Source organism: Epinephelus moara, chromosome 2 (assembly GCF_006386435.1).
Source record: "Epinephelus moara isolate mb chromosome 2, YSFRI_EMoa_1.0, whole genome shotgun sequence".
NCBI lineage: Eukaryota > Metazoa > Chordata > Actinopteri > Perciformes > Serranidae > Epinephelus > Epinephelus moara.
The window spans coordinates 5,482,719-5,510,296 of record NC_065507.1 but is presented as its reverse complement, the minus strand read 5'-3'; the positions used below and the strand labels follow the sequence as shown (position 1 = coordinate 5,510,296).

At 41.5% G+C, this 27,578-nt stretch overlaps 1 protein-coding gene across 1 annotated transcript in view; it reads right to left on the bottom strand.

Moving 5' to 3' along the window:
* The window catches only part of LOC126397952 (POU domain class 2-associating factor 1), a 22,332-nt gene extending 10,406 nt beyond the window's left edge, over nt 1-11,926 (bottom strand). Inside the window, exons 1-2 of the mRNA XM_050057056.1 lie at nt 11,685-11,926; nt 1,880-2,007 (exon numbers count right to left, since the gene is read on the bottom strand). Of these exons, the coding sequence (XP_049913013.1) occupies nt 1,880-2,007; nt 11,685-11,700 (144 nt within the window). The 5' untranslated portion in view covers nt 11,701-11,926. The remainder of the gene's footprint in view (nt 1-1,879; nt 2,008-11,684) is intronic.
* Nucleotides 11,927-27,578: the final 15,652 nt, after the last annotated feature.

Below are 27,578 nucleotides of genomic sequence, written 5' to 3'. Positions count from 1 at the left end.
TTGTCTGTGAATGCTGCGAGTTATAGTGAAGCTGATTTGTGTACTTGTGTTTGAAACTGTCTCTATTAAGCCATGTTTAATGTGTGTTTAATGTGTGTCTTGAGTCTACTAAACTTTACAGCACTTCACAGAAACCCCACCGCCAACTAGTGTTTTAAAAGTGTAACTGCAGAGTGACACAGACACACCACTGCACAAGTATGAATGCTCACAACAGTGTATACCACATGTGTAGGCTGCGGCGTAAGGTCTGCATAGAGCTGATGCACAAGTATAAAACCTGCTTTCTCTGAACCCTGAAACACGCTGTATCATCATGTCAAAAATGACAAAAGCTCTCTGGTGCCCACTCTTCTACCACTACACTACTGAGAGCAGTGTATGTGGAGAGAAAGAAAATAAAATAAAATAAAAATTGCTTCGGGCACCAAATGTGCTCGGACCGCCACTGAGTGAAAAACAAACTTAAACTCAAAGGTCAAAAGTACACAGAGACATTTTGTTCACAAACACAGGAGCGAGCTGAGGTTAAAGAGCTCTTGAACGATCTCCAGTGTGAGTTTCAAAAGCAGGTTTCTACTTTCCACAGAAACGCTGTCACAGTGAAAGATGAGAATTATCAATTACATTTCCCAGTTCATCAGAAGATAACTTACAACTCCACTTAGTAACCAAGGGCTGCGTCATGTTTTTCTCTCTCTTATCAGTGGGTGTGTGTGAGGGGAGTCTGCACATATGTGCGTGTGTGTTTGTGTGCACGTGCAGCAGACGTAATAAATAGCAAGTGGGAGGGCTCTTTGGCAAGGCTGCAAGTAATTTTGCATAGGGCTGTGTGCCCAGCCCTGGAGCCATGCAGGGAATGGCTGTAACTGTCATGGAAAAACACCTGGATTATATAAGGACAACCCCCCCTTGCTCTAGGATAGGCCCTGGGACCTGACTGCTCACATCCTGATGGCCCCAACAGGGCCCTTCCTCTCAGCTCTTGAACATGCCATCTATAATTTGTTCAATAATTTGCCAGTTGGAAAAGTTACTCCCCTCCGAACAATCTAGAGCTGCTGCTCGACAAGGTCCACTTTTACAGCCAGCTTTATGCATCTGGATGTTCAGCTGCTTTTCTTTGATCTCTGCAGCGGTGTCTTTGCTGCATATAGCATAAAGATTATTGACACCATTCATGTACATGACAGCTCTGTTGAGAGAAAAATTCTAGCCTGGAGACTAATGGTAATATATCATCAGAACGCCTTATTAGAAATGCAATGTGGTGTTTAGAATTGATCCCAGAAAAAAAGATGTCATGTGTTTGTCATGAAAACTATTGCGACAAAAGTTCATGAGCTTGAGTGAAACACCTCACTGTGACTGTCCGAGCCCCCCGACAAGAGCTGTTTGTGCTTTTGTTTCTCAGACAAATAAATGTAAAGGTAATCCTGACTCTTTTTATTTCCCATCCTCTAAATTTTCATATTTCCAGTGTCTGAAAATCTCACAAAGCACAGGTCTGAAATGTTTGATTAGTCCGACAGCTCATAATCCTGAGCAATCATTGCTCCATACTGCAACTGCTGCTCCTCCTGCACTTATTTGTTTAATGACTAATGTGCTGTGATAAAGCTGCAGGGAAACGTGGTGCCAGTATGTGCAGGGCTTTTTGGGAAGGGATTTTCTTTGTAAAGGGTAGACCGACATGTTCCCAAAATCAGACATGATTTGTTTAAATGTATTTCTATGTAAATGTTGCCGAAGAATTAAGGATGTTGATCATTATTTTACTTCACTGTACACCTCATTTATCTCGCAACTGAGTTTAAAAAAAGAGCAGGATAAAAAGCATCATGTAAATGTCATGTGTCATGTGTCTTGGTGGACTCACTGCAGTAGGGGGCGCTGCCTTGGTGCTGTGTGGCTCCAGACTCCTCTTTCTCCTCAGCAGCTCTTTGACCGGGTCTCTGACTCGAACACCTTGGTACGGTCTGGACCTGGCCAGGGCTGATGGTGGCGCTAGAGACGCAGAGAAAGAAAGACAGAGACATCCACTGTTAATTACGTGCTCCATATCTGTTTACTAAACCAGACACTGATGTGAAATAACACTGGCCTCTCATTTTTAAACAAGGTTATTAACATATGTATCACCTGTATCATTTTAACATGTGACATCACAGTGAGGAAAAACTATGGAAACCTTCCTCTCATCTGCAAATATGGGCAGTATATTAAATGTATTTTAATTACAAATTTAGTTACTTTTATGTATTTTGTCATTTGTATTATGCAGGGCAGAAAAAAAGATGCATTTTTTAATGAAATACTTAAAGAGTTGTATTTGTGTATCTGAAATAGTTAGAATTAGAATTACAAAGACATTGTGAGTATAAATTAAGAATCATATGGCATCTAGAAAATATTGTGACCCTTGCATAAGGATCATGATGTAACAGCTGCTCATGCAATAATATAAACTTTATCATGTCAATCCTAAACAGTTAAACAATATGTAGTAGTCGCCTGTTATCTGGTACCTACTCCTTTTTTTCAGTTTATTTTAGCTGAGTGTCACAGTTCCCCTGAGTTGATTGGAGGGTGATTCAGATCACCTGTTGCTCAGGGTGTGTGTACTGACTGCTAATTAAGAATCAAGAGCAGCTTGGTGCATTTCTTCTCTGGGCCAATCAGAGTGTGATGACGGCCTTTCTTAGGGTCTATGTGAGGAAATGCAGGTTATTCAGATCCTTCGTCAGTCGAACACAGACCTCATGTTAGCAAACTTTGTCAGTCAGAAACTCTGGTCTCTAATTCCCTGTTTAAGGAGGATTTTGTGCATTTTAAAATAGGACTCCTTAACACTGTGTCACCTGCATCTGGGCCGTCCTGAGTGTATTTGTGCAAGAGCTTTGCTTTCCAAATGATCACCTAAAGCCTGCAGGCTTTATATAGTGACGTATTCATTGGTTTATTTCATTGAGACCCAGTATAACCCAAACCCCCATACATAAACACATCTGGTTTTTATTAAACACATTTGTTCATTATCGAAAAGGGTATTTATCATTGAAGAGAAATTTGTTTACAATTGAAGAGACATTTGTTTATTTTGGAAGAGGAATTTGTTCATTATAGAAGAGGCAATTGTTTACTATGGAAGAGGCAATTGTTTACTATGGAAGAGACATTTGTTTATTATTGAAAAGGCAGTTGTTTATTATCAAAGAGGAATTTGTTTATTTTCGAAGAGACATTTGTTTACTATCAAAGAGATATATGTTTACTATTGAGGAGGCATTTGTTTATTATCGAAGAGACATTTGTTTATTTTGGAAGAGGAATTTGTTCATTATAGAAGAGGCAGTTGTTTACTATGGAAGAGACATTTGTTTATTATTGAAAAGGCAGTTGTTTATTATCGAAGACAAATTTGTTTACTATTGAAGAGACATTTGTTTATTTTGGAAGAGGAATTTGTTCATTATAGAAGAGGCAATTGTTTATTATCAAAGAGGAATTTGTTTATTATCAAAGGAATTTGTTCATTATCGAAGAGGCAATTGTTTACTATGGAAGAGACATTTGTTTATTATTGAAAAGGCAGTTGTTTATTATGGAAGAGACATTTGTTTACTATGGAAGAGGAATTTGTTTACTATTGAAAAGGCAGTTGTTTATCATTATGAGGGCTTATCACAACTCTGCATGTGTTATAATGTTTTATGTATATATTTAATGTGTTATAGATACAGGTTTAAATTTAATATTGGTAAAAAAATAAATCTCAATAATAATAATAATAATAATAATAATAATATTAACATTAGTCATTCATATCTAACTAAACCGATAATGTTAGTAATATTTAGTTGGTTGTTGTTACTGTTGATTATACAACAGTTAGTTCCGGCCCTGCAATCTGATTGGTCGAGAGACAGTAAAACCGTGATGATATTGGAGTACAACATCACGGTTATTTCACTGTGTATGTATCACTCCGCCTCACAGCAGATTGCAATCAACATTCAAATCAAAACTGACGGTTAGTGTCAGTTAGGTCAGCAGTTGCGTTGTAGGCTAATTAATTCATCCACTGTCAAACAGCCAAAAATATGGATTTATTTCCTAAAATAAGTTTTGAATTGAACTATGAATGGTCATCAGAGGAAGATGAGGGAGAGGAGAAGCTGAATCCATCTGAGCACACATCCAGGTTTGTCAGTGTTTCATCAGCGGAGCTCAATGACTTGGAGAAAAGCAACATACTGTCAGATCAGAAGGCAGAGTCGGCTGTGCCTGTGAAGCGACAGTCCACCATGCAGTCACCAGAGACTTATTTCACCGGCTGCACAATTAATGGAAACGTGCAGATAAATGTGTATAAAGAGTAAGTGCCTGGCGCACCATGTCTGCGTTACATAGCAACGGTGACAGCGGAGTCCTGAGGGAACTATTTTTGTTGGCGGAAGACAAATAAAATGCTTAAATTATCTATTTTGTCCTCATTTTTCAACATTTCTTAATCAGCCTTGCTTATTTAACTGTTGAACTGTTGTATAAAAGCAATATCACACTCGAGCTCGTGATGTTGTACTGTGATATCGTCACGGCTGTGATTCGGTCATAGGCACGAGGCGCAGATTAAAGAATTAAAGAATTTGTGCACTCAACAGAAGAAACAGTTTATTTTATGAGCCGAGCATCATAAAGATGTGTATTTATAAAGCTGTATTGATTTGAATATTCCAGTGATAAACGTCAGGTGTCAGTGTCCTGTGGAGCCACGCTGACAGACACTTCAGGCTATATGTGTCTCCCACTATTCAAAATGTTTACAACCAGTGACTCCCTGCAAGTATAAGCATGACGGGAAATCTGATCTGACAGAGAGGGCCTCTTCTGAATAAACTCACAGCATCAGTACTGTACATGTGAAACTGTGAACAATGCCACCAGGCGCTGTGGCCTCGGGCTACAAAGCCATTGAGAGTAATGGCATTTTCCCCCATGGTGAACTGCAGCAGTGTGAGCTGTCTGCAGATGGGGGGTGATCTCTGAACACGCACCACAACAGCTCGTGTGAATGCCACAAAGAGTGAAGTTCACTATCTAATCACTGATCTTTCAAGGAAAGTGTCTGTTGTTTCTAACCACCAGAATATTATCTGAGCATCTATCTGTCCAGTCTTCCTGTCCCTGCCTCACTGACTCAGCCATAAAACCGTGTTTTCTTGTGAGACAGGCTGAAAGATGAGTGAAATTACACTTTGACTCTCCATCACCCTCCCAACTCGTCCTGTCAGTCGAACATTATCTTGTGTTTTTCACAGCAGTGTTGCACAACAATTACTGAATGTGTACTGCAGTTTAGCCCACTGGTTCCCAACTGGTTCCCAACTGCTTCCCAACTGCTTCCCAACTGGTCCAGCCACAGGGTCCAGATTTCTCTTCAGTTATTAGTTCAAGGTCCACACACTTTAATATATTCAGTGTCGTACTTGCTTTTGGCCATGTCGTCGAGCTAGTTTGCTGTCTGTTAGTCACTCACTCTACAACAGGAAACAACACTTCAAAATAAAAGCTCTGTCCCAGCAATTTACTGCACTTCAAAATAAATCCTTTCAGAATGCGGCACACTTTTGGACGGCGACCCACCAGTTGGGAGCCACTGGTTTAGCCCGTGGTATGCTGGATTGAACTGGGAGGACTGGTTTCCACAACACCTGTACTTACACTGATATAGAGAAATTATTTACATGTGCTATTATGTCCTCAGATTAATGAGCTATTATGTAAGAATAACTCAAATAATGCTAATGTATTATTCATTAGTAGTTGTGTCAGTGAATTGTAGGTGGAATATTTTGGACTGATTGGTTTATTTGATCATGTAAAGGTTTTTTTCCTGATATTTAAGTCAATAAATAGTGTAACTAATTAACTCTCATTAGTTTTTTGTTTTTTTTTATTTTACTCGTCAATAAGGCTGGGAAAATATATTTTAAAGGATCAAAGTCTTGACTAATAAACCTTGTAATGGCAAACCCACGCCTCGAGTTCAGACCATTAGCATGCTAATATATGCTTACTGGCATTAAACACAAACTACAGCTAAGGTAGGGGATGCCTTTAGTTTTACAGGTATTAGGTCATTAACCATAAAGTACTGGAAAATTAAAGTTTTCAACAGAGTATGTGAGGAGGTGTTCAAGTCGTCACATATCGCTGCTTTGTCAGTGGACTTTCACATCTACATATGACATGCTAGGTATCCTCAGTTCAGGGATGCCACAACCAACACTGGGACATCAACACCATCCACCGCCCTTCAGACCAGCTCTTTATATTACGTTGTTGCCAGCAGTATTTCAAAGTGGTGCTGTCCTGTGGCATATCATACCGCTGTGACAGGTGCCGTCAGTCTGTGTTATGGCATGACACTGACCGTCCAATTATCATACTGCTGCAACAGATGTCGTCCGGCCCACTGGTAGCGTATCGTAACACCACAAAAGCTGGCTTTTGGTGTCAGTGGCTAATGCCAAAATCACTGACAAAGCAAGAATAGACTGGAAGATGATGCTAGATGAAAGGTTAGAGGATCACCAAACCGAATTTATCCTCTTGGGCAGTCGTTCCCAAATGGTGGGTTGTGGTCTGAAAGTGGGTCACGGGTCCATTCTGAATGGACCATAAGTGACTCGCTAACAATTCAAGTTTGTTAAAAACACTGTATTTTGAAGTACAGTGAATTTCTGGCACAGAGCTTTTATTCTGGAGTGTTGTTTCCTGCTGTAGAGTGAGTGACTAATGGACTACGACTTGACAGAGACAGCAAACTAGCTCAATGACATGGCCAAACGCAAATATGTCATTGAACGTATCAAACTCGGTGGACCTTGAACAAATGACTGAGGAGAAATCTGCCCAGCAAGCCAAATGACGTCCAGTTAATGTCGTGTTGACGTCATTCGGTGACGTTCCGGACTAGTCTAAATCACGGCCAAATAGGCGATGTTTTAGACGTCATTTCTAGGATGTCCTCACCAAGACGTCACCTCGACGGCTTTTTAATGACCCTAACCGACCACATAACCGTCCAATTTATGTCGTCGAGAGGACGTCTTGGTGACCACGTCCTGATCTGGCCCACTTTCTTCACCAATCGCCAAGAAGACTCAAACCTCGGTCGCAATCTAAAACGTTTTTGTAGGCCTTCACCAAATCACATGAATAAATAAATACATTAATTAATACATATATATAATAGAGATAGTGTGATAGTCTCTGATGTGACTGGTCATGATATGACTCGATCACGACCCCACTGGGCTCTCTTGGACTTGTACTGCTCCGTCCATGTGCAAGTAATTGGTTGTGATTGGGTCATATTCTGGACCTGATCGGACTAGTTGTGATTTGACGTGATCACGGCCCGATTGGGTCGTGATCACGTCCGTCCATGTTTGCTGGGTGGACCCTGTGGCTGGACCAGCTGGGAACCACTGCATGATCTCTGGGGATCATGAATGTCTGCACCAGATTTCACGGGAATCAATTAATAGTTGTTCAGATGTTTCAGTCTGGACCAAAGTGTTGGATCGACCAACCGCCAGCCAACATACAGACTGAAAATGTTATTTAAAGAGCCCGGCCACTAGCATGGCTAACAATGCATAGTGTGGACAGGACGTATAATGTGTCCTGTAGCCTGTAGTCGCAGCAAACTGCAGCCACCTTGGTGAACAAATGGATGTGTCATGAACTGTGCTACAGGTCATGACACATACTGCAGTAGCCTACAGCACAGATTAGTGTAAACTGCAGTTTTTTGTTGCCATGTTTTGTTACCTCCTATTGTCCCTTTAAAGTGAAGTGTCTTATTTCAACATAAACGTGTCGTCTGAGTCAGTTAAAGGAAGAATGAAAGAGTCTGGTTGTTATATGACAGTTACTGTACACATAGACTGTTATGGGTTCTGACTATAATTGCAGAGACGTGAGCAGCTGCTGGCAGATGTCTCCTCCTATGTTGAAATAAAAAATGTGCTCTTGTCTTAATGCCACACACACTGTACACACACACATTAATCTTAATGTGACAGATCGTAATAAGGGATCAAAAGTTCAGTAGTTTGAACAGTTCAGAGTCAGTGCTCTGCTAACAAGCTGTCTGCAGGTAATGGCACCCTGAAACTGATTCTGAGGAATAATTAGCTTTAGCTCACGTTGGTTTAAAGTCAAAAGTCAGACTGCCATGAAGAGAAGTGTCCCACGTCTAGTTTAAATGTGTCTTGATGTTTGGTGTTTCCACTGGTGGAATTTAGGAACACCCTGCAGCCATTACGTCAAAAGTGATTTAATAATTATCATTAGAGCTTCATTTGACGCCAACTGCGTGTTTCTGACTGTTAAGGAGGGAATGTGGGGGTACAGTTGTACCAGTGGTGAGCCTGATGTACAAATAAAATGGCTTGTTCACACAGGTCATATTGTTGGTTTTATGACGCTCTGGTTCACCACCTTTCAATTTTTGGATGTGCATTTTATGTGTTGACTCCCCCCACAGCGAGTCAGCACACTCAGTTTACTGCTGCTGACAAGAGCTTATTAAGCTGGGCTTGGTTTTGGTAACTGAAGAGTGGAGCTGCAGAGGAAAGAGGAAAACTACCTGTGTGAGAAAACCCAAATTAAATAATCAATGCTCAGTTGGCCGTGCTGGTTTATTTTGAAGCCAGCACAAACACAGTTTCTCTAAACTTCAACATATTAGTGGAAAGTATTGGTGGTGGTGTCTGGACATGATCCAACAATAGTTCTGCTTGAATATCAGTTGGATAAAGTCCGCCGCTTGGCTGATAACATGTCAAATTACCATCAAACTATCCCTCCTCCCCTCAGGTGAAACTCCACCAGATGACATCAACTGATGCAAAACACGTCATCCAGTGGAATTTCGTTGGCTCTCGAGGCTGTTGCTCGAACTACAGGCTGTACTTCCACGTTGTTGTGTTGCTCACCACCCATGCTGCAGACACACAGAGCCTCGATGACACTCCCCCTGTAACTTTTCTTGTTTAAAGTTTCCCTCCAGTTACCAGCCTGTTACTGCAACTCCTGTTCCCAGCGACAGAGGAGGGTAACCTGTGGTCCAGACTGCTGCTCTCTCAGCCCCCTACTTGACCTCTTTATTAGGCTGAAGGCGGTCTGACAGTATCTTGTTAAGATTCTTATCTGCAGCTGATTAATTTGTCCATACAGGTCAAAGAGGCTAAGTGGCCTCTTTAGACAAACAGAACGGTGTGATAATGTACAGACGAGTTCACGATGCTCCACAGAAACAGGGACTGGAAACACAACTGACAGTTAGCTGAGTCCCAACTGCTACTGTTTCTGCGCCTGTCAAGGTTTCTGTACATGTGCAATCTGCAAAAACATTCTCAGATTTATTACTCAAACTTTTTTTAGTATTTTGTAAAACAGACAATGCATGTAACAGGCTGAAGCTGACATGGCGTCCTAGAACGTCAACAACCAACACACCCAGGGCACCCTGCACGTCATATCTCAGAAATGGAAAGTCCATGACTAAACATTGATATGTGACGAAGTCAGAGTGAGAATGTGCTGAAGGGGCATATACCGCTCGCTGAGGAGGGTGTAGGATGCTTGACAGTGGGATTCACCTCCTTATATACTAAGTGTTTTGCACATATTCAAGTAGGTGCATCCTGATTTGCTGGCTATCTTTATGCTTTTCTCAGTTTGCAAATGCGTGTTTGTGATTATGGGAGTATAACCCAAACAGTCCAGTAGAGGGCTCGGCCTGTGTGAGATAAAACATTACAACTGTCAGTAGCTATTGAAATGCTCTGACTACTGTGAGTAAGCTAGCTTGCTAACATGCTAATGTTTGCAGCTTAAGTTATACGAGATAAACATAATGTTTAATCCATTCCGTGTATACTTTTGTTCAACCTAGTCTCACTCTGAAGTCAGACACTGACAAAAGAAGTCGTCCTTTCAGGTGGGCATGATACTCGGCCAGTAGTAGGATAGGGTGGATGGGAGGGGTGCTGGATGGGTCCAACAACTACCAACTTTCACCTAGGAGACCGGTGTTCACTTCCTGTAAGAGTATAAAGCCAAACCCTGCTCTTTATTCCTAAACCCAACCATCTGCTTTTGTTGTCGAAGGAAAAAAATTCAATTTGGGGTGTTGCACCGACGTAGCACATTTATTTTGAAAGAGACTGTATGCAAATTGCACATTTCCTGTGAAAACAGAAGTGTATTTTAAAAACAGACAATGCATGTAACAGGCAGAGGTTGACCAACCAACACACCCTGGGTACCTTGCACATCATATCTTGACGAGAAAGTCCATGACCAAACATCGATATGTGACGAGGTCAAAGTGAGAATGTGTTAATTTGTTGGTGATTTTGGTCATGGAAAAGCGGAGGGCTAGACACAGTTGCTAAGCCATGATTGCAGAATCACTGTTTAGGGTCTGACCCCATCCATTTTTAATAATCTACTCAAACTCTGTCCAGTTAATGAGCTTTTTATAAGTCTGAGTCCAAATGTTTAGACACAAAAATATCATAATCCAGGACTTTCTATCTCCTTTTTATATTTAAAGAACTTTTATTGTGGAAAACCTGTACCTGACATGCAGGAAGCTGCAGTAACAGGGTTTGCAATAGGTGCTAACTCCCAATAAATGCTACAGTACAAAACCTTGACCTGAAACTCAAACGGACAGAAGATGATGTTGTCTTTCATCGCTCTCTGGTTTAAATAATCACACATGAACACACAAAGACAGACAAACAATCACCACGGCACATGCACAGGGACTCAAACAACAAGAAAAGAGGAAGCTCCACAGCTGTGCAGTGTTTTACTGTGGCGGAGGCCTGCAGCCATTTGCATATCAAGATTAGACCAATAGCAACGCACAGCCAACATCCAAATGACCACCTTCCTCTTTCCAAAAGAGTTAGACACCAACAGGAAGCAACGGGAAAAAATGTCATATATTTTTCTTTCCTTCTGTTGGAAGTTTTCCAAAAAAAAAAAAAAAACAAGGCCCAGACTCAAACTTCCAAGTCAATTTTCTAAATGACACGTTCGATATGGGGGGAGAAACAACAGAGCGCTGGACACATCTGTCCGTTAGTTTAAGTTCTACATCTTTGATTAGCAAACACTCAAATAAAATGAAAATTCATTACAATTGTCTCAAAATACAGCAGCGAAAAATCAAACAACTTAAGCTAAATCTAATTTTTTCTCTCAATAGCAGCCTTGGATCCACAATATCCACCCAGAGTATCATTTTAAATGACACAGAAGAAAAAAAGAACAATTATGCTCTACAAAAGTCAAATGCATTGCATGGCGATCGTACTGGACTGCATGGCATGAGTACAAAATGTATATTATTGTGTTTACCTCATCTAAGTGATGAAATGTAATATGCACAAAGGCGAAACTTGTATTTGAACAATTCGTTTTTCAATTTTAAAAACTTTCTGCCGCTTTTTTAATAAAATCAAAGCACATTTAAAATTATTTATCAAGTAAATAGATTAATTTTATACAAAATAATATAGCATAAGCTGCATGAGGATTTTACAGTCACTGTGCATCCTGTAAATAAAACAACAATGATGTGTTGTACTTACATTTCTCCCAGTGCATACTGCTTATGTGGATAATATCATATAGTTAAAGTGAAGAAAATCAAAGTGGCGGGTGGTCTGACGAGCTTTATAACAGCCTGCAGCTAGCTAACAATCCCCCTGGGATGTCACAGCGCTCTAACCGCAGATCTCCCATGTGCATCTAGTTTCAGTGTTGATACTATTTAAGTTGAATCATAACTACAGCAGATAAAACATTTTAAAAAGAGAAAAAAACAGGCCGAGCTAATGCCACAATGAAACAGAAATTAAGATGACTAAACATAAAGGAGAATGATGTGGATATATTCAAAAGCATCACAGACAAATAATGAAAATCAAGTGAAATATCCTTGATGCAAATGTTTTTGTGTGTATGACAAACTTCCTTCCCAGCCGTCCTTTTCAAACCAAGTTACACAGAAGTTTAGTTTGTCTCAGAGAAATTAGACTTTGTGACATTCATCAAAAGTAATTAAAAAAAGGACTGCATTTCTACAGCGCCTTAAAAACTCTTGATTTCAGAATCAAAGTAGGCACATTTAAAAGTATTTATATCATTCAGTATCTTGTTTAATTAACATTATATTTATTTAATATTTGTTTGAATAGGGAAAAGTATGTAGCATACATAAATGCCACACACCACAGTATTTATCACAGTTTGCAGTTACCACACACCACAGTTTGCAGAAAAGCAACCTGACACAGTTTTCTTAACATTAAGTGTGAGATATGAGTAACAGGACAGCTCTTTGGAAGCTGCCAGAGCAGTTTTCGCAGATACATGTATGACTGTATCATCCGCATACATCTGAAAACCTGCTCCAACATGACAATGGAAGGTCATTAATATATGAGCTAAAAAGAAGTGGACCAAGAACAGAACCCTGAGGTACTCCTGTTCTAGTCTGTAGAAAAGAAGATTTCTCATTAGTAACGATGACACACTGTTCTCGGTCAGACAAATAAGACTCAAATCACTGTAATGTTTTGGTGAAGATATTATATTTGGAGAGTTTATGAATGAGGATATCATGATATATAGTGTCAAGCTTTTTTAGGTCCAGAAAGACCTGCTATACTGCCATTATGATCTTGTTTCATATATTAAAGGAATATCAACATTTTAGGAAATATGCTTATTTGGTTTCTTTGAAAAAGTGAAGTCACAAGATGACAGTCAGTCTTATGTCTGTGTGTTGAGCATTGAGCTGAGGACATGGTTAGCCTGGCTACACCCTTTAAAATCTGCAATAGAAACAGTCTGTCAGAGCTTACAATGATATTTTTGCTTATTGCGATGTCATTTCTTGGGGTATCTTCAAATGCCACATATTCCTAAAATCTGTACAACCTAAGCTAAAAGGTTTTGTAAATCAACAAACCATAATAATTGATAAAAGCACTGGAATTGTGGTATAATTTTTTTTTTACAAAAATTAGACTTTTTTTTCATTAGACTGTCCAAAAAAACTGTACAAAACATTACAGTTTGCATACAACACCCAAAATTGACATTGTTTTCCTTCAACAACAAACATACATGGTTACATTTAGCCAACACACGCATGTGGTTGGGTTTACACAACAAAAGCACATGGTTAGGTTTAGAAAAAAGAACAGGCTTTACATTCATACAGGAAGCGAATGCCAAACTCCCAGGTGAAAGTCGGTGGTTGTTGGACCCATCCATCACACCTCCGGCCCACCCTACTTGGATTACTACTTGTCCAGCCATGTTTCCCGCTGATGCTGCTGGGCTCAGTTACACAATAACGGCAACTGGCCGTGTCTCATGCTGACGTGAAAGGACAGCTTTTTCCATTGGTGTCTGACATCGGAAGTCACCACCCAAGCGTCGGTATTTGACGACTTTGGGGTGAGACCAGGTTGGCATAAAAGTGCTAAGAGGATGGATAAGCTGTTGCTCATTAAGAACTAGCTCTCAATAAAACCACAAATTTTGGTTTTCACATTTTCTATTGTGTGCAGGTTAAACAAACAGGATACAGTGTGGTAGCTGGTGAGCTTCAGAGGTGTCGGTAGGCAAACTTCTTCACTTCTTACAAAGCTAATCTAGCTGCTTCCCACTGCTTCCTATCTTTATGTTAAGTTACGCTAACTATGTCCTGGCTCTAATGCTGAACTACATAAAGTCACGAGACTGATATCAATTGTCTTGTCTTACTCTGGTAAAGAAATTAGCACATAGGAGAAATGCATTCACATATAAACCAGCATCCATAATCACGTTAGTCTTTAAGTAAAATTCACTCTCAGACTCACAGTACAGAACATTTTAGAGCCGTCTGAAACGGTTCAGTGAGGATGCTAATGTGTTGCTAATGAAATGAAGATGCACCGTTGGGGCTTGCTCAGGAAGTACTTTGTTCATAATGAGTGCCAATAAAAAAAAAATAAAAAAAGAATCCTGATTTCACCAGTGGATAGGAGCCAATATGTGAGCGATGTGAGCCCCACAGCCGGATCTGACTGGCTGCCATATTTGGCTGAGGTATTTCAAACACGAGAGTTTGCCGAGGCTAACCTGTTTAGGCATGTGAGCAGAGAATTGGTCCGGCTCGAGATGTGTGTGTACTGCATAATCACAAGATCTTGATAAGAGACAAGGGGCTTTAATTCAATATTCCAGCTGGAAAAAATAGAGGTGAGTAAACATCTTTACATGGTTCATGTGTTGGTCAAACATAATCCAACATGCCAAAACTGAATCTTTCTTTCCTTTGATTGGCTGATGAGAGAAAAGTGTTTCCATAGCACCCCCCATCTGGGCTAAGTTAGGTGAAGGATCACAGAAGATGGCTGGCTGTGGTTAGAGATCAGGGTCAGGTTAAGGTAAAGGCAAATACATCAACAGAGACACATACTTAACCCAGAGAATCCACTTGAGCACTCATGCACCAGCCCAAGAAGAAGCTCCCACTAGAGACTATCTTGTGATGGGATCACAGCAGCCATGACGCCAAGTCGGTGTGTATGGTGCAATGGACCACATGATATTAGAGAAGGGAGTCTGACGAAACAGGTAGATAGGGCTGGATCAGCAGATGGGAATGTTGATTGAAACAGTGAAACGAATAAAACAAATGTGGGCCAAGGGTTTAAAGTGGATGGAGATGGGGAAATGGCCCCTTCCCTACTTCCTACCTCCCTACTGTTGGTGCCCCTGCTCAGACCACACCCATCTTTAAACTTGACCTTCATTTTGATCTGAACACACCTGTAAAGTTTCATGACTGCCGGTTTTACCGTTGTGATGCTAGCTACCATTTTGCCCTGTCAAAGGAGTTTTTCCTTATCCACTGTGAGGGTTTGAGGACAGAGGGATGTCATGTGTTGTAAAACCCTCTGCAGTACATTATGATTTGTGGTATTGGGGTATAGAAATTAAAAAGTGCACTGAATCACTGTGACAAAATCTGTCCACAGACAGACAGATATTCTCCTGCCAAGTTCTCACATATTGCCGCTGTGTCAGTGGACTGTCACATCTGCATATTACACATTAGGTATCATCCTGTGTCTGCTGTTGATGTTCCAGAACGCCACAACCAACGTTGGGACGTCAACAAAAACACATGGTTAGGTTTAGAAAAAAACATCATGGTTTGGCTCCACATTCACACGGGAAGCGGACTCCCGAGTGAAAGTCCAGGGTTTGTTGGACACATCCACCACCCCTCCCTTCCACCCTCTAGGCACTGTGCAGCTTCTTATATTACAGTATTATCAGCAGCTTTTCAAACTGACGCCCTCCAGCAGTGTGTCATACCGCCACGAAAGGTGGCTTTTGGCATTGGTGTGTGACGCCGAAATCACTGACAAAGCGACAGTATTTGATGACTTTGGAACAAGAATGGGCTGGACAGACATATGTGTGTCCACTATGTGTCTACAAGACAACATTTACCATGATCACACACACTTAACACACAAACACTGACCTAAAAGGTAAAAACGTGTGCCTCCAAAATCACATTCACGAGAATGAGATGGAAAACTGCAAATGTGATTTGGTAAAAGTGTGAATTTTATTTTATTTTATTATATTTTTATTTTATTTTATTTCATTTTATTCTATTTTATTTTATTTTATTTTAAAAAGTGGCAGGGTGACAAAGCTTATAGTCAAAATAATAAAAAAGAGTTCAGTAAATCAAGTTTATAGATTAAAAAAACTTCATAATCATTAAAGTTTGTATAAAGATGTGGTAAAATTTAACCATTTGTCGTTAAAAAAATATATATATATAAAATATATTACTTATATTTAGTGCATTTAGAGTGTTCAGGCTGGTCCACTAGGCTGTAAGGAGATAAAATAGGTTTTTGTTAAGTACCTCAAGTTCATTATCAGTAAGATAAATCTAAATACGTACACTGAAAAACAGACAACATATATCTTTTGCCACAGGTCATGGCGCACAATTGAGGTAGTTAAGAAGACAAAACACTTAAAAACAAAGTATAAAATGATTTTAACTGCATCAAAATGCCCCCTGACATTATTTACTACACCCAGCCCAGGAGTTACAATCTGCTTTACAAAATAAAGGCTTCAACATCATCTTTCTGTTATGTGTCATTATTGCTGAGTTAATGTGTGACTCAAACACCAGCTGACCTGTGCGTGCCAGATTAAAAAGTAGACCAAAGATAACACAGTGAAACCCCCTCACCCTCACCCCAGCCCCACCCCTCCCGCAGCAGATGATAATTGCTTTCCTCGGAAAACAGTGAGTCAGTCTGGTAAAACAGTAATCTGACACGTTTGCCTCCCAAAAAAGACCCGATGGCACCACAGTGTCAAACGCAGAGCCTAAACAAGCTGCCAGGCTTCTTGCCAAGACTCTCATTTGTTTGTGGTAATTGTGTTTATGTCTCAAAATGACTGTGGTTACATAAATCTGCTCACACAGAGCACTTTAAATCTTAAATTCAACAGCCTGTAATAAGTCTTTCCATCCTGTCCCGTCTGGAGCTGGAAGGTGAAGGAAAGAGATAGTATCTATAGATGCAGCAGATTATTCTGGTTGGTTTGAAAATCACAAACTTATCTGTTATTGGAGTGTGTCATCAATTTAAGAGATTAATGTTAGGAAAAAAAAAAAATATGTGCAAACATTTGTTAGCTAGCTCGCAGAGGCAACTAGTTTTACAATTTGAATTCATTAATAACAAATGACACATCACTTTTAGTCTCTGAACATGCTTCTGTAAAAAAGATTGTGTGATTTCCACACACTCTGTTGAGGGTTGTTTCAGGCAGGTGCAAATTAGATATTAAATGATGCAGTTTGGTTCTGATACAGCAGGCCGTTGTTGTGCTTCCACTCGTGTCATTGTGTTTAACTTCCTCTTTTCCAGACTTGAAAGGAGTTTTACTACAAAACAAATGCATTGAACTGAACTTCAAAGACACTAATTTTAATATTTATATCATGTTTAAATACTCGCTAATATAAAAATGTTAGGGGTAGAGCTGAATGGCGCATGGGCAGCTGATGTTTTTTGTCTGCATGTTTGCTTCTCATTTAAGAAGAAGTATGTTGATTTTAACATTATGGTCAGTGCATCAGTCTGGGTAATAACAAGAAAAGTTTCTTCATACCAGCCCAAAACCTGGTATGAGTACAGTTTGCTGTTAGTTCTCTAATCACTTTTCAAGCAAACTCTCTCCAACAGTTGGATTGTGTGATATTTAATTTTCCTCTTCATGAACTTTTCCAATTCTCAGCTCTTATGTGCAATTTATGTTCCCATTTCTCTTTCACTCTGTCACCTATGATTGTAGTTTTTGTAGTATTTCAAAAATATTTGATTCATTTCTTTACAGTTGGCTTCCATTTTGTATAAGATCTTGAATTAACACATTATAATTGTCCTCTTCGAAATGTTTTCTTAGATAATTTCTTACCTGTAGGTAGTTTAAAAAGTGTTTGGATCCAGTTTATATTTAGTTACAATAATTTAAATCAACCTACTGAATTGTTTGTGAGCAAATGGGTTAAATTAGTCAAATTAGACAAGTTAAGTTAGACAATGAAATCATCTTGTTATAGCATGAAAATATCTTGTCATACACAACTTTTTTTTTCTGGCCTGGCAGTTCTACACTTCTGAACATTAGCACAATGAACAGCTGCAAAAATCTGGGAACTACAATCTTAGGCTACTGCCGAGCCTGAAACCAGCCAGGGTTTGTGTATCGAGTGTTGCAGGAGGGAAACACCTGCATGTACTTCAAGGTTCACTGACCAGCAACGCTTAAACAACCACAAGCAGAAACTCAGACACGTCTGCATGTTTCAGTGCCAAAATGAATAATTTTCTTTTTTTAATCATGTTTTTATTTTGTAGGCGTGAGAAAGAAAAAATGACACCAACTTTCTTAGTGACAAAAAGTTTAAACTAAACACCTAGTGGTGGAAATATGAACATTTTTCTATCTATAAATTGCATCCACAGACAATGATAATAAAAAAGCAAGTAACTGACATTACAGTTCATAAGTTTGTTGGTGTCTGCTGCACATTTAAATCATTAAGGTTTAGGTGAGCCTTGAATATATTTTAACCCTCTGACTGCAAATGAAAGGTGGGTTGACTCCAGTCCTAACCCATCATGCTAAGTTGCTAAGCTACGTAAGACGCAGAGCAGAGAAAAAGCCCAGACTTACATCAGCACACCAGCCTTCACGACAGTCCCAACATGTCCATCTGTCCACATTGTGACTAAACTTTCGTGTGCTGCTGGATGGTGGATGGTGGATTTTGAATGTGTGCAGTGACTGATGCAAAGCGATGTGTAATGTAGATAGCTGATGCAAAGAGGGGAGAGCTGAGGCTTGTGATTGTTCATGATGAGGCATTCTGTGTTCAAATAACTGTGGTCTGGATTTGCTTCAGCTGTGTGTCAGTCAGGGCGCAGATATCAGGCCTGAGAGAGAGTGTGAAAGAGGCAGGATGAAAAAGAGGAAAAGCCGAGAGAGAGCGATGGAGCCATCTGTCCATGAGCAACAGTTGTTTCTCACAGTGTGAGCCTCAGTTGTCAGTTTGGCCTGTGGGCTGGGTTTCACTACTGATAGTATCGCCACTGCTCTCAGTGCTCTTTAAGGACTCGAGCTGCTATCTCCAACAGTGGCTTTACTACTTACCCAAACAGTGGATTCCTATCTGTGCCTCATGTCAGCTGCAAGTGCCCCAGAGACACCGAGGATCCACGACTCACTTAATCCGAACTACCTGACTTTAAGAAGACAAGTGAGCTGACTCACCTGTGCACCCCTGTGGATGTGTGAACCCGAGTTCAACACATCTGCATCTCACAACCGACCAATTATGTGAGAGACATTTTAAAATGACCTCAACAGCGAAGGCAAAAGCCAGATATTAACAGTGAGAGTGAACATGTCGGGTCAGACAGCGTGTTACTGTATCCACGAGGAGAGCAGCTCCCGGAGGCTGTTCACAGAGGACACTACAGTACGCACACATTCCTGCAGAGGTCCCCAGGGGCCAAGCTGCCGCCATGCCAGGAGATTTAAAGAAAACTCTTATAAAACACTGAGTTCATTCAGGTACAAATCCATCACAGATCAGAGTTAGGAGTCAGTGCAGAGCATGGAGGGAGGCTCAGTTGACAAACAATGCCAATCAAAACATTTTAGTTACAACAGAACTCCTGGAAAGCTGAGACACATTACACCTCCACGTGTGAGCGTTCAAAGGTGGAATTTTCCTTTAAGCAATATGTTTCATCGTTCAGGGCCTGCCAACAGGTTAACGTTTGGCACGTCCCCAAAACTTACAGTCTTCAGTTTTCTTTAGACCCTAATTCCTGTCAGGGTGGAAAACTAAAGCGCTCCATTCAAGGCAAGAATAATGATGATAACGCTTATGATAATAAAGCTCCAAGCAGCCATGTGGTTTCTTTAATCAGGCGACATAACGGTAAACTAAGGTAAAGGGACAGTGTGGAGGTCAGCCTCATGGAGCAAATATCACTGGACTTGGAATTTACATGGTGTGATCTACACATGATAAAAAGTAACATGATGTATAATTGGTGTGTGTTCTCTAGCGCCACATACTGGACATGGTAAGAGGTACACAGCTGCAATATGTCACTTTTCGGAGATTCAATTTGGAGAAGTCTGATTCGACTGCCAGTCTCGCCATCGAATCGTCGCAAAATGTGATTATGAAACAAGACCGTACCATGCTGACTATATGGGGGTGCTCACTGCTGCTGAACATCTTGATTTAACATAGAATGTATTTGTTTTCTAGTAATTCATGATATAATATAGCCTATTTTGATACAAAGAGCAGTGGATGAACTTGTATGAACCTGAGTTGATTAATGAAGTAACTTGAAGTCACAAAGAAGGAAAACTGTTTCTAAACCTTTTGATGATGTTTTTGGATGTTTATTAATAAATGAAATGGCAAGTTCTGTCGAGTCAGAAACGACTCCCGTTAAAGACATGGATGAGGCTGCAGCGCGTCTGCGCTCATCTAGACCATCATACCTTGATGAAGTGAAAGGAATAAAGATAAAGATAAAATGATAACCCTTTTACTTTTATTATTATGTTATTATGCCAACTGAAGAATTAAATTTGTTTATTTGGGTGTTTCAGCTCTTTTCTCTGGAGCGGAAACTGATGCAAATGAGCTCATTAATCAATGAAGGGGAAAACAACATGATTCAACGATTTCTTCGGCTGAAGGAAAAATCTGTCAAATCAGATTCGACTATGAAAATTCTTAGTCAGGGACACCCCTAGACAGTGCAGGCAATGTGATTGCACTGGGGCCCGTGAGGTAGGGGCCGATAGAGAGAGTGGACCCCCCGGCCCTTATAGAGACAGAGCGCAACACGTCATAATCTGAAAGCCACGCCCCCAAAGGGGAAACGAGGCCCGCTTTCCCCTCTGCTTTTTCGCTCATTCGCTGTCATTCTGCCTCCGCAGCCGCACCTTCAAGTCTCCACGACTTAACTGCTAGCTAGCTAGCTAAAATTATTAGCTATAGCTAGCTAATAGTTAGCTAATAATAAGATGGCAAAGGATTATTTTAGCACACTATGCCTACCAGAGAGGCAACGGTATATTGATAAGCTTAAAGGTGCCGTATGTAAGAATGTGGCCAAAACGGTTACTGCACTCAAATTCAAAATACTGCCGCGAGTCGTGTCCGCCCCCCGTTCGAGCAAGCCCGGCTTCTCTGCTGCTAACGCTGCTGCCGGGATACATATGACATATGATCGAAAATGAATAACAGTTGAAAGTATTCGAAATGTCCATCCCCGTGTAGCTATGATGCTAGTTAGCCAACTTTGGCTAAAGCTTAACTGTCGAGGAGAAGAGTAGCCACTTCGACATCCGATTTCAAATTCTTCTCCGCTTTCAACCGTCTCCACCGTTTGAAAGCATCTCCTATATAGACCCTTGCTTTGCCTCCAGTTTTGTCTTTGCGTTTTTGGGAATCATAACGAGGTCGTTTGGGTTTAGTCGCACCGTCAGCCATTGTAGCTCAGTCGTAACTGTAACTGATGCTGAGACTCTACTGACTGTGTGACTGGATATGCAAATATTCTGGCTGTACTATTGTTGTCGGTGAGATCAGTATGTTATATGAACATTATTCCTTAGTCTCTGTGACATATTAGGAGGATTTTACAACTATTTGCTTTAGATTTCTTACATATAGCTCCTTTAATATTGCCGGTCTACCTCAGTGTCCCTTCTACTTACCTTGCTCGTCTTGGAAAAAACATGATGTGGAGATTCTTTTTTAAGGAGATGAGCATTTCGGCATGCTCAGCCATCAGCCTGCTTCTACTACCGGCACACGTTGTTGTTTTGAGACATGCCTGTACATGCTGGTAGATTGATACAAGTGCTCGACTGTTTGAATCACGGAGCGCTGGGCACAATTATAACACAAGTTGCATTCATACTGTCAATGCTTTAGCTTAACATACATAAATACAGTTAACTGTTACTCTAACAAATACATTTGGAGGGTTTGACAAAGTGTTTGCTGCACACATGGGCATACCGAGTGTCAGGATCCCACAGTTTCTTCCCTGTTGAAGCGTCACGTTTTATTGCCTGTATCCACTTTTATCTTTTACAAGGTTCCGTTTTTTTCCGTTAAGCTCTGGGTTGTTATTGGCCGTGCAGCCCATCACACAGCAACTTTTCGGCATTTGGACTTAGGGAGGCTGGAAACGGAGGGGGAAAGTGTGAGGGCAAAGCGGGCCTCGTTTCCCCTTTGGGGGCGTGGCTTTCAGATTATGACGCGTTGCGCTCTGTCTCTATGAGTGATAGCCACCTTGAAAATATGCCTGTGGTCAACAAGAACTCTAATTAGATTAAAAAGTGTCATTTGCTAAATATGTGCTTGAAAAAGACACACCCATCTGTGTCATGTTTATTTTTCCTTTTCTTTTTGTAAAATAGTCAGTAGCATCTATGACAAAACTAAATGCTGTTAAAAGTGTTAAATCAAATTAATAATTTCTTTATTTCTTATTTTCTTTGGTATTTTTTTGTTATGTACGTTTATGTAATCCAACTTCCAGTCTCTGATCATGTGACGAGATGATATGTGCACAATAGCATGCAGTAGGGCGCGTCATAATAGCGTGCACTGGGGCCCATCGTAACCACCGTACACCGCTGAAGCGAAGCACTGTTCTGTTTGTGACCTCATTTATAGAGCACAGAAAAAGTGATACCGTTTGATGATGGTGGAGTTAGGGTGAACAGTGAATTGCAACCAACTAAAACTTCTCCCAGCTAGGATTCCTTCAGTGTTCGTTGTTCAGGAGGTTTTTATCAGGAGCTGAATTATCCACAGAGGTCTCATCTTCTCTAAAACAAACAGACCAGGTGATTTAAACTGGTAACAACACTGAATGACGCAGCTGCACGTTACAAATCCATGTATTTATGACGCAGTTTGGCATGACCCTGCAGGCCGCTAATCCAATACATGCTGATGTGTGGTCACCTTTTTTCTCTGATAACATAAGATCCAGATGTTCAGGAGGTTTTCATCAGAAGCTGATTAATTTACAGAGGTCTTTTCTTGCGAAAATGCAAATGGCCCTCTGTTGAGTCAGTGTTTGGTTTGTCCGTTCTGGGCTACTGTAGAAACATGGTAGTGCAACATGGTGATCTAAATAAACAAAGACCTGCTCCCTATGTAGATATAAACGGCTCATTTTAAGGTGAGGGGAACACAACACTTCTTGTTTTCAGGTGATTATACACAAAAGAAAACATACTTACTGTATGATGTCATATTTCTGCCAATATATCCCCTTAAATCCTGCAAACTGGACCTTTAAATGTGTCCAGGGACTTTAAATTCAAAAGTAAAATAAAGAAAGAAACAGGAAATACTGAAGCTGTTGTATGAAATGGAGAAAGTCTGGTTTCTGTCACTGTAAGAACAATATATTTGACGCAGTGGTCTCAGCACGTAAACATACTGTACATGTGCGTCTGTGTGTTTGAGAGTGACTTTGTGTGGAGTCGGACTCATGACAGCAGTCCGTCTTCCTGGCTACAGTTTGAGCTGCTATGACCTGAAGTGACCTCACTATCTGACCCCTCACAGTCCTGACAGGCCACGCTGGGCGTCGTGTGGTATGTGTGTGTTTGTGTGTGTCTGGTGTGATGGCATTTCCATGCAAATTTGCTATTAAAGCACCGTCCCAGCAGCAAGGTCAGATGGAGGAATGTGATGGTGGGTTGTAGTAGCAGAATGTCGACCAGAGGAGGCTGAGAGCGAAGCAACTGGGGGGAGGGAGTGGTGTGTGTGTGTGTGTGTGTGTGTGTGTGTGTGTGTGTGTGTGTGTGTGTACGTGCCAGGCTCCAGTGCTGATTGGTTTTGACCTGTGTGTACATGCCAAGCCTTAAAGGGCCGGGAACACGCCTCGACCTGCAGAGCAAATAAATCTACTCTGGGGGCTGCGGCTTCCATTCACCTTTCACTTACACTCTGTCTCTCTCTGTCATGCATGCACACCACACACACTACACACACATGTGAATGTTGCATGTCAGTCCGTAAAGTGGGTGGACGCTGCTGGCTGGCCCTTCACCTGTGCGAGAGGATCCAGGCTGGAGCTCAGAGGGCCTGAGACACTAAGAGAGGAGAAAGCTGCAGAGTGCTTGCACAGCTGCAGCTGTTGAATAAATGGTCAAACAGTGAGAGCAGCTAGTGTTGGCATTCTGTCGACACACTCTTGGTCTCAGGGTGCAAGTTCAGAAGTTCACAAGTTGAAATGAAAACACCATTTTGTCTTGTTTTTGCTCTTCTCTCAGGTCAGAGAACATTTAACAAGTGATCAAGAAGAGTCTTACCAAGACAAGAAAAACATCTCGTTTCCACCGTCCACAAATTGTTGAAAATGAAAAATAAGTTTTATATTTGAGGAACATTTAAAAAATGCATGAATATCATCAAATTTAAATTATGTTTTACAGTAATTAAAGTGATTGGGTTACTGAATTACTGTAACTCCCTGGCTTGGAGCAGTAACTAACTGTGGGTTGGGAGAACTGCCCCAAGCGAAGGAGTTCAAGTATCTCAAGGGTAGAATGGAGCATGAGACGGATCGGCGCATCATCTGCAGTGATGCATGTGCTGTGCCGGAATGTCGTGGTGAAGAGGGAGCTGAGCTGGAAGGCAAAGCTTTCAATTTACTGGTCCATCTACGTCCCAACCCTCACCTATGGTCATGAGCTCTGGATAGTGACTGAAAGAATGAGCTCGCAGATGCAAGCGGCCGAAATGAGATTACTTCCGTAGGGTGTCTGGCATAGGCGGCGCTAGGGCAGGATATATGGGGAAGCTACGGGACAGGAAAAAAAAAAAAAAAAACCTTTAACCACAGGCAGATACATAGGCCTAAAGTATTACTGATGTTCATCAAACGGAGGTGTCGTGGCAGAATAATTCCATTAATTCTCTACTCATTTGGCTGTTGTAGCCCAGAAGTAATTATTAATTAGTAATCAATTAATTTTCTTACCTTAATGAAGCAACAGTCGCCGCGGGGCCTTTGTGTCGTATTTGTCAACAATTTCCTCAGGCTTAATCCTCTTAGTTAAGTCAATCTCGATGTAGAGAAGCGAAAGAGACTTAATCCTCTTAGTTAAGTCAATCTCGATGTAGAGAAGCGAAAGAGATGACAGTCTCTGCTGGGCCATAATTGTCCTCATCCAGTTGCGGACCAAGCGCATCGCTGAGAATGCACGCTCACACGTTGCCGTCCCAACAGGAAGAGACAGTGCCAATTTAAGCACTTTTGTGAAGTTTGGGTAAAATCCAGTCAAGGCAGCGGCTCTGAGATTTTCCAGCGTGACATCACGCGAACTCGTTTTCACCATGACCATTTCGGCATGGGCAAGATCAGCATTGATGGAGAGGGTTGAAGAATATTTATTTATATACGGCTGGTGTCTGGAGCGAGGCCGGTGTCGGGAGGGAGGCGGCCGGTGTCTGGAGCGAGGCCGGTGTCTGGAGGGACGCGGCCGGTGTTGGAGCTTGGAAGGCGCCGGGAAGTGGCAGGAGCCTGGTTGGCTAAAGTGCTACTGCAGCTCTCAACGTCCTCCAGCACGGGACCCTGGGTAAGATCCGGAGGGGTCTCGTTTGAGGGATCCAGACGGTCATTTTTTATTTTTGACAGTAAATAAATGTCTAATGTCGCTTTTCTGCTGCTTTCTCTTCATCATGCTGCTGTCCGTGAATAGCTAGCGAGGCGAAACCGTTAGCTTCTATGCTACGTAGGCTACGTACGGAATGACGCAGATAGCCTGCGCCTATCAAATACCATCTTTCATATATTTATTAAAAAAATATTAATAATAATAATAATACCTTGAAAGTGCGCGTTTTTATGTCTCTCTAACCTCATCTAAAATAAAATTTGCACAGTGGGCAATTTGGATCTTGGGTTGAACTGTCCCTTTAGGATACAGAACCAGGACACATTTTCAATAGATTAAATACCAAGTGGGTAAGCCTAATGCTGTGACAGGTCAAAATAGCTCTATATGTGTCTGGGCCGGTGTCTGGAGCGAGGCCGGTGTCCGGAGCGAGGCGGCCAGTGTCTGGACCGAGGCCGGTGTCGGGAGTGAGGCGGCCGGTGTCTGGACCGAGGCCGGTGTCTGGAGTGAGGCGGCCGGTGTCTGGAGCGAGGCGGCCAGTGTCTGGACCGAGGCCGGTGTCGGGAGTGAGGCGGCCGGTGTCTGGACCGAGGCTGGTGTCTGGAGTGAGGCGGCCGGTGTCTGGAGCAAGGCGGCTGGTGTCTGGACCGAGGCCAGTGTCTGAAGGGAGGAGGCCGGTGTCGGAGCTTGGAAGGCGCCGGGAAGTGGCAGGAGCCTGGTCGGCTAAAGTGCTACTGCAGCTCTCAACGTCCTCCAGCACGGGACCCTGGGTAAGATCCGGAGGGGTCTCGTTTGAGGGATCCAGACGGTCATTTTTAATTTTGACATTAAAGAAATGTCTAATGTCGCTTTTCTGCTGCTTTCTCTTCATCATGCTGCTGTCCGTGAATAGCTAGCGAGGCGAAACCGTTAGCTTCTATGCTACGTAGGCTACGTACGGAATGACGCAGATAGTCTGCGCCTATCAAATACCATCTTTCATATATTTATTAAAAAAATATTAATAATAATAATACCTTGAAAGTGCACATTTTTATGTCTCTCTAACCTCATCTAAAATAAAATTTGAAACATAAAAATAAAATTAAAATCATGACTTTATTTGGGGATTTTTTTTCTGTGACAATTTTGTGGAAGCTAAGCTTCCCCTAGCCTCTTAATAGCGCCGCCTATGGTGTCTGGGCTCAGCCTTAGAGATAGGGTGAGGAGCTCGGAGTAGAGCCGCTGCTCCTTTGCGTTAAAGGGGGTCAGTTGAGGTGGTTCAGGCATCTGATCAGGATCCTCCTGGGTGCCTCCCGTTAGAGATGTTCTGGACACGTCCCACTGGTAGGAGGCCCCGGGGCAGACCCAGGACACACTGGAGGGATTACACATCTCACCTGGTCTGTGAACACCTTGGGGTCCCCCAGGAGGAGCTGGAAAGTGTTGCTGGGGAGAGGGACGTCTGGGGTGCTTTGTCATGTTCTGTTGTTCCCAGTTAGCACTCTTGCTGTGGCATTCTGAATTAGCTGGGGTCTACCTGTTGTGGTTTTGGCAGGTCCAGCAAAAAGAGCATGACAGTAATCCAGTCTGCTAGAGATGAATGCATGGACCAATTTTTCGGAGTGTTGGTAATGGTCGTGTTGTGATGCTGAAAGTTCAGATTGGCATCAACAGCACCACCCTGGCTGCTGACATGCTCACTGTGCTTTAAAGAAAAAGATGATAACATGGATACAGTCTCCTGCTTTTGTATGTTTGGAGCGACTACCAGAATTTCAGTTTCAGCTGAAACAATTAGTCGATTAATTGAAAAATTAAATGGCAAGTATTTTTATAATGAAATCATTTTCAACATTCATGGTTCCAGCTTCGCATATACATTTATGATGACTTGCTGCTTGTCCTTTTAATTACATTCATTTAAACTCTTCTGCATAGAGCTGCTGCTGCTGCAAATGTTTTGTCATTACTGTGTTTTTCCATTTTCCTGTAACACCAGTTCTAATATTTCACAAATCACATTTACTTTGTTTAAGTTCATCTAACAGTACGTCGATTTACTGCTGAAGTTCTTCTTCTCCTTGCAGACTTTTTCTGGTGCCATCTCTCAGTTTTTGGGCGCGTGCCAGAGTGTTGCCCTGCCCTTATATACTGTTTAGGGGGCATTATCGCTGCTAATAGGTGACTTATGATGAAGT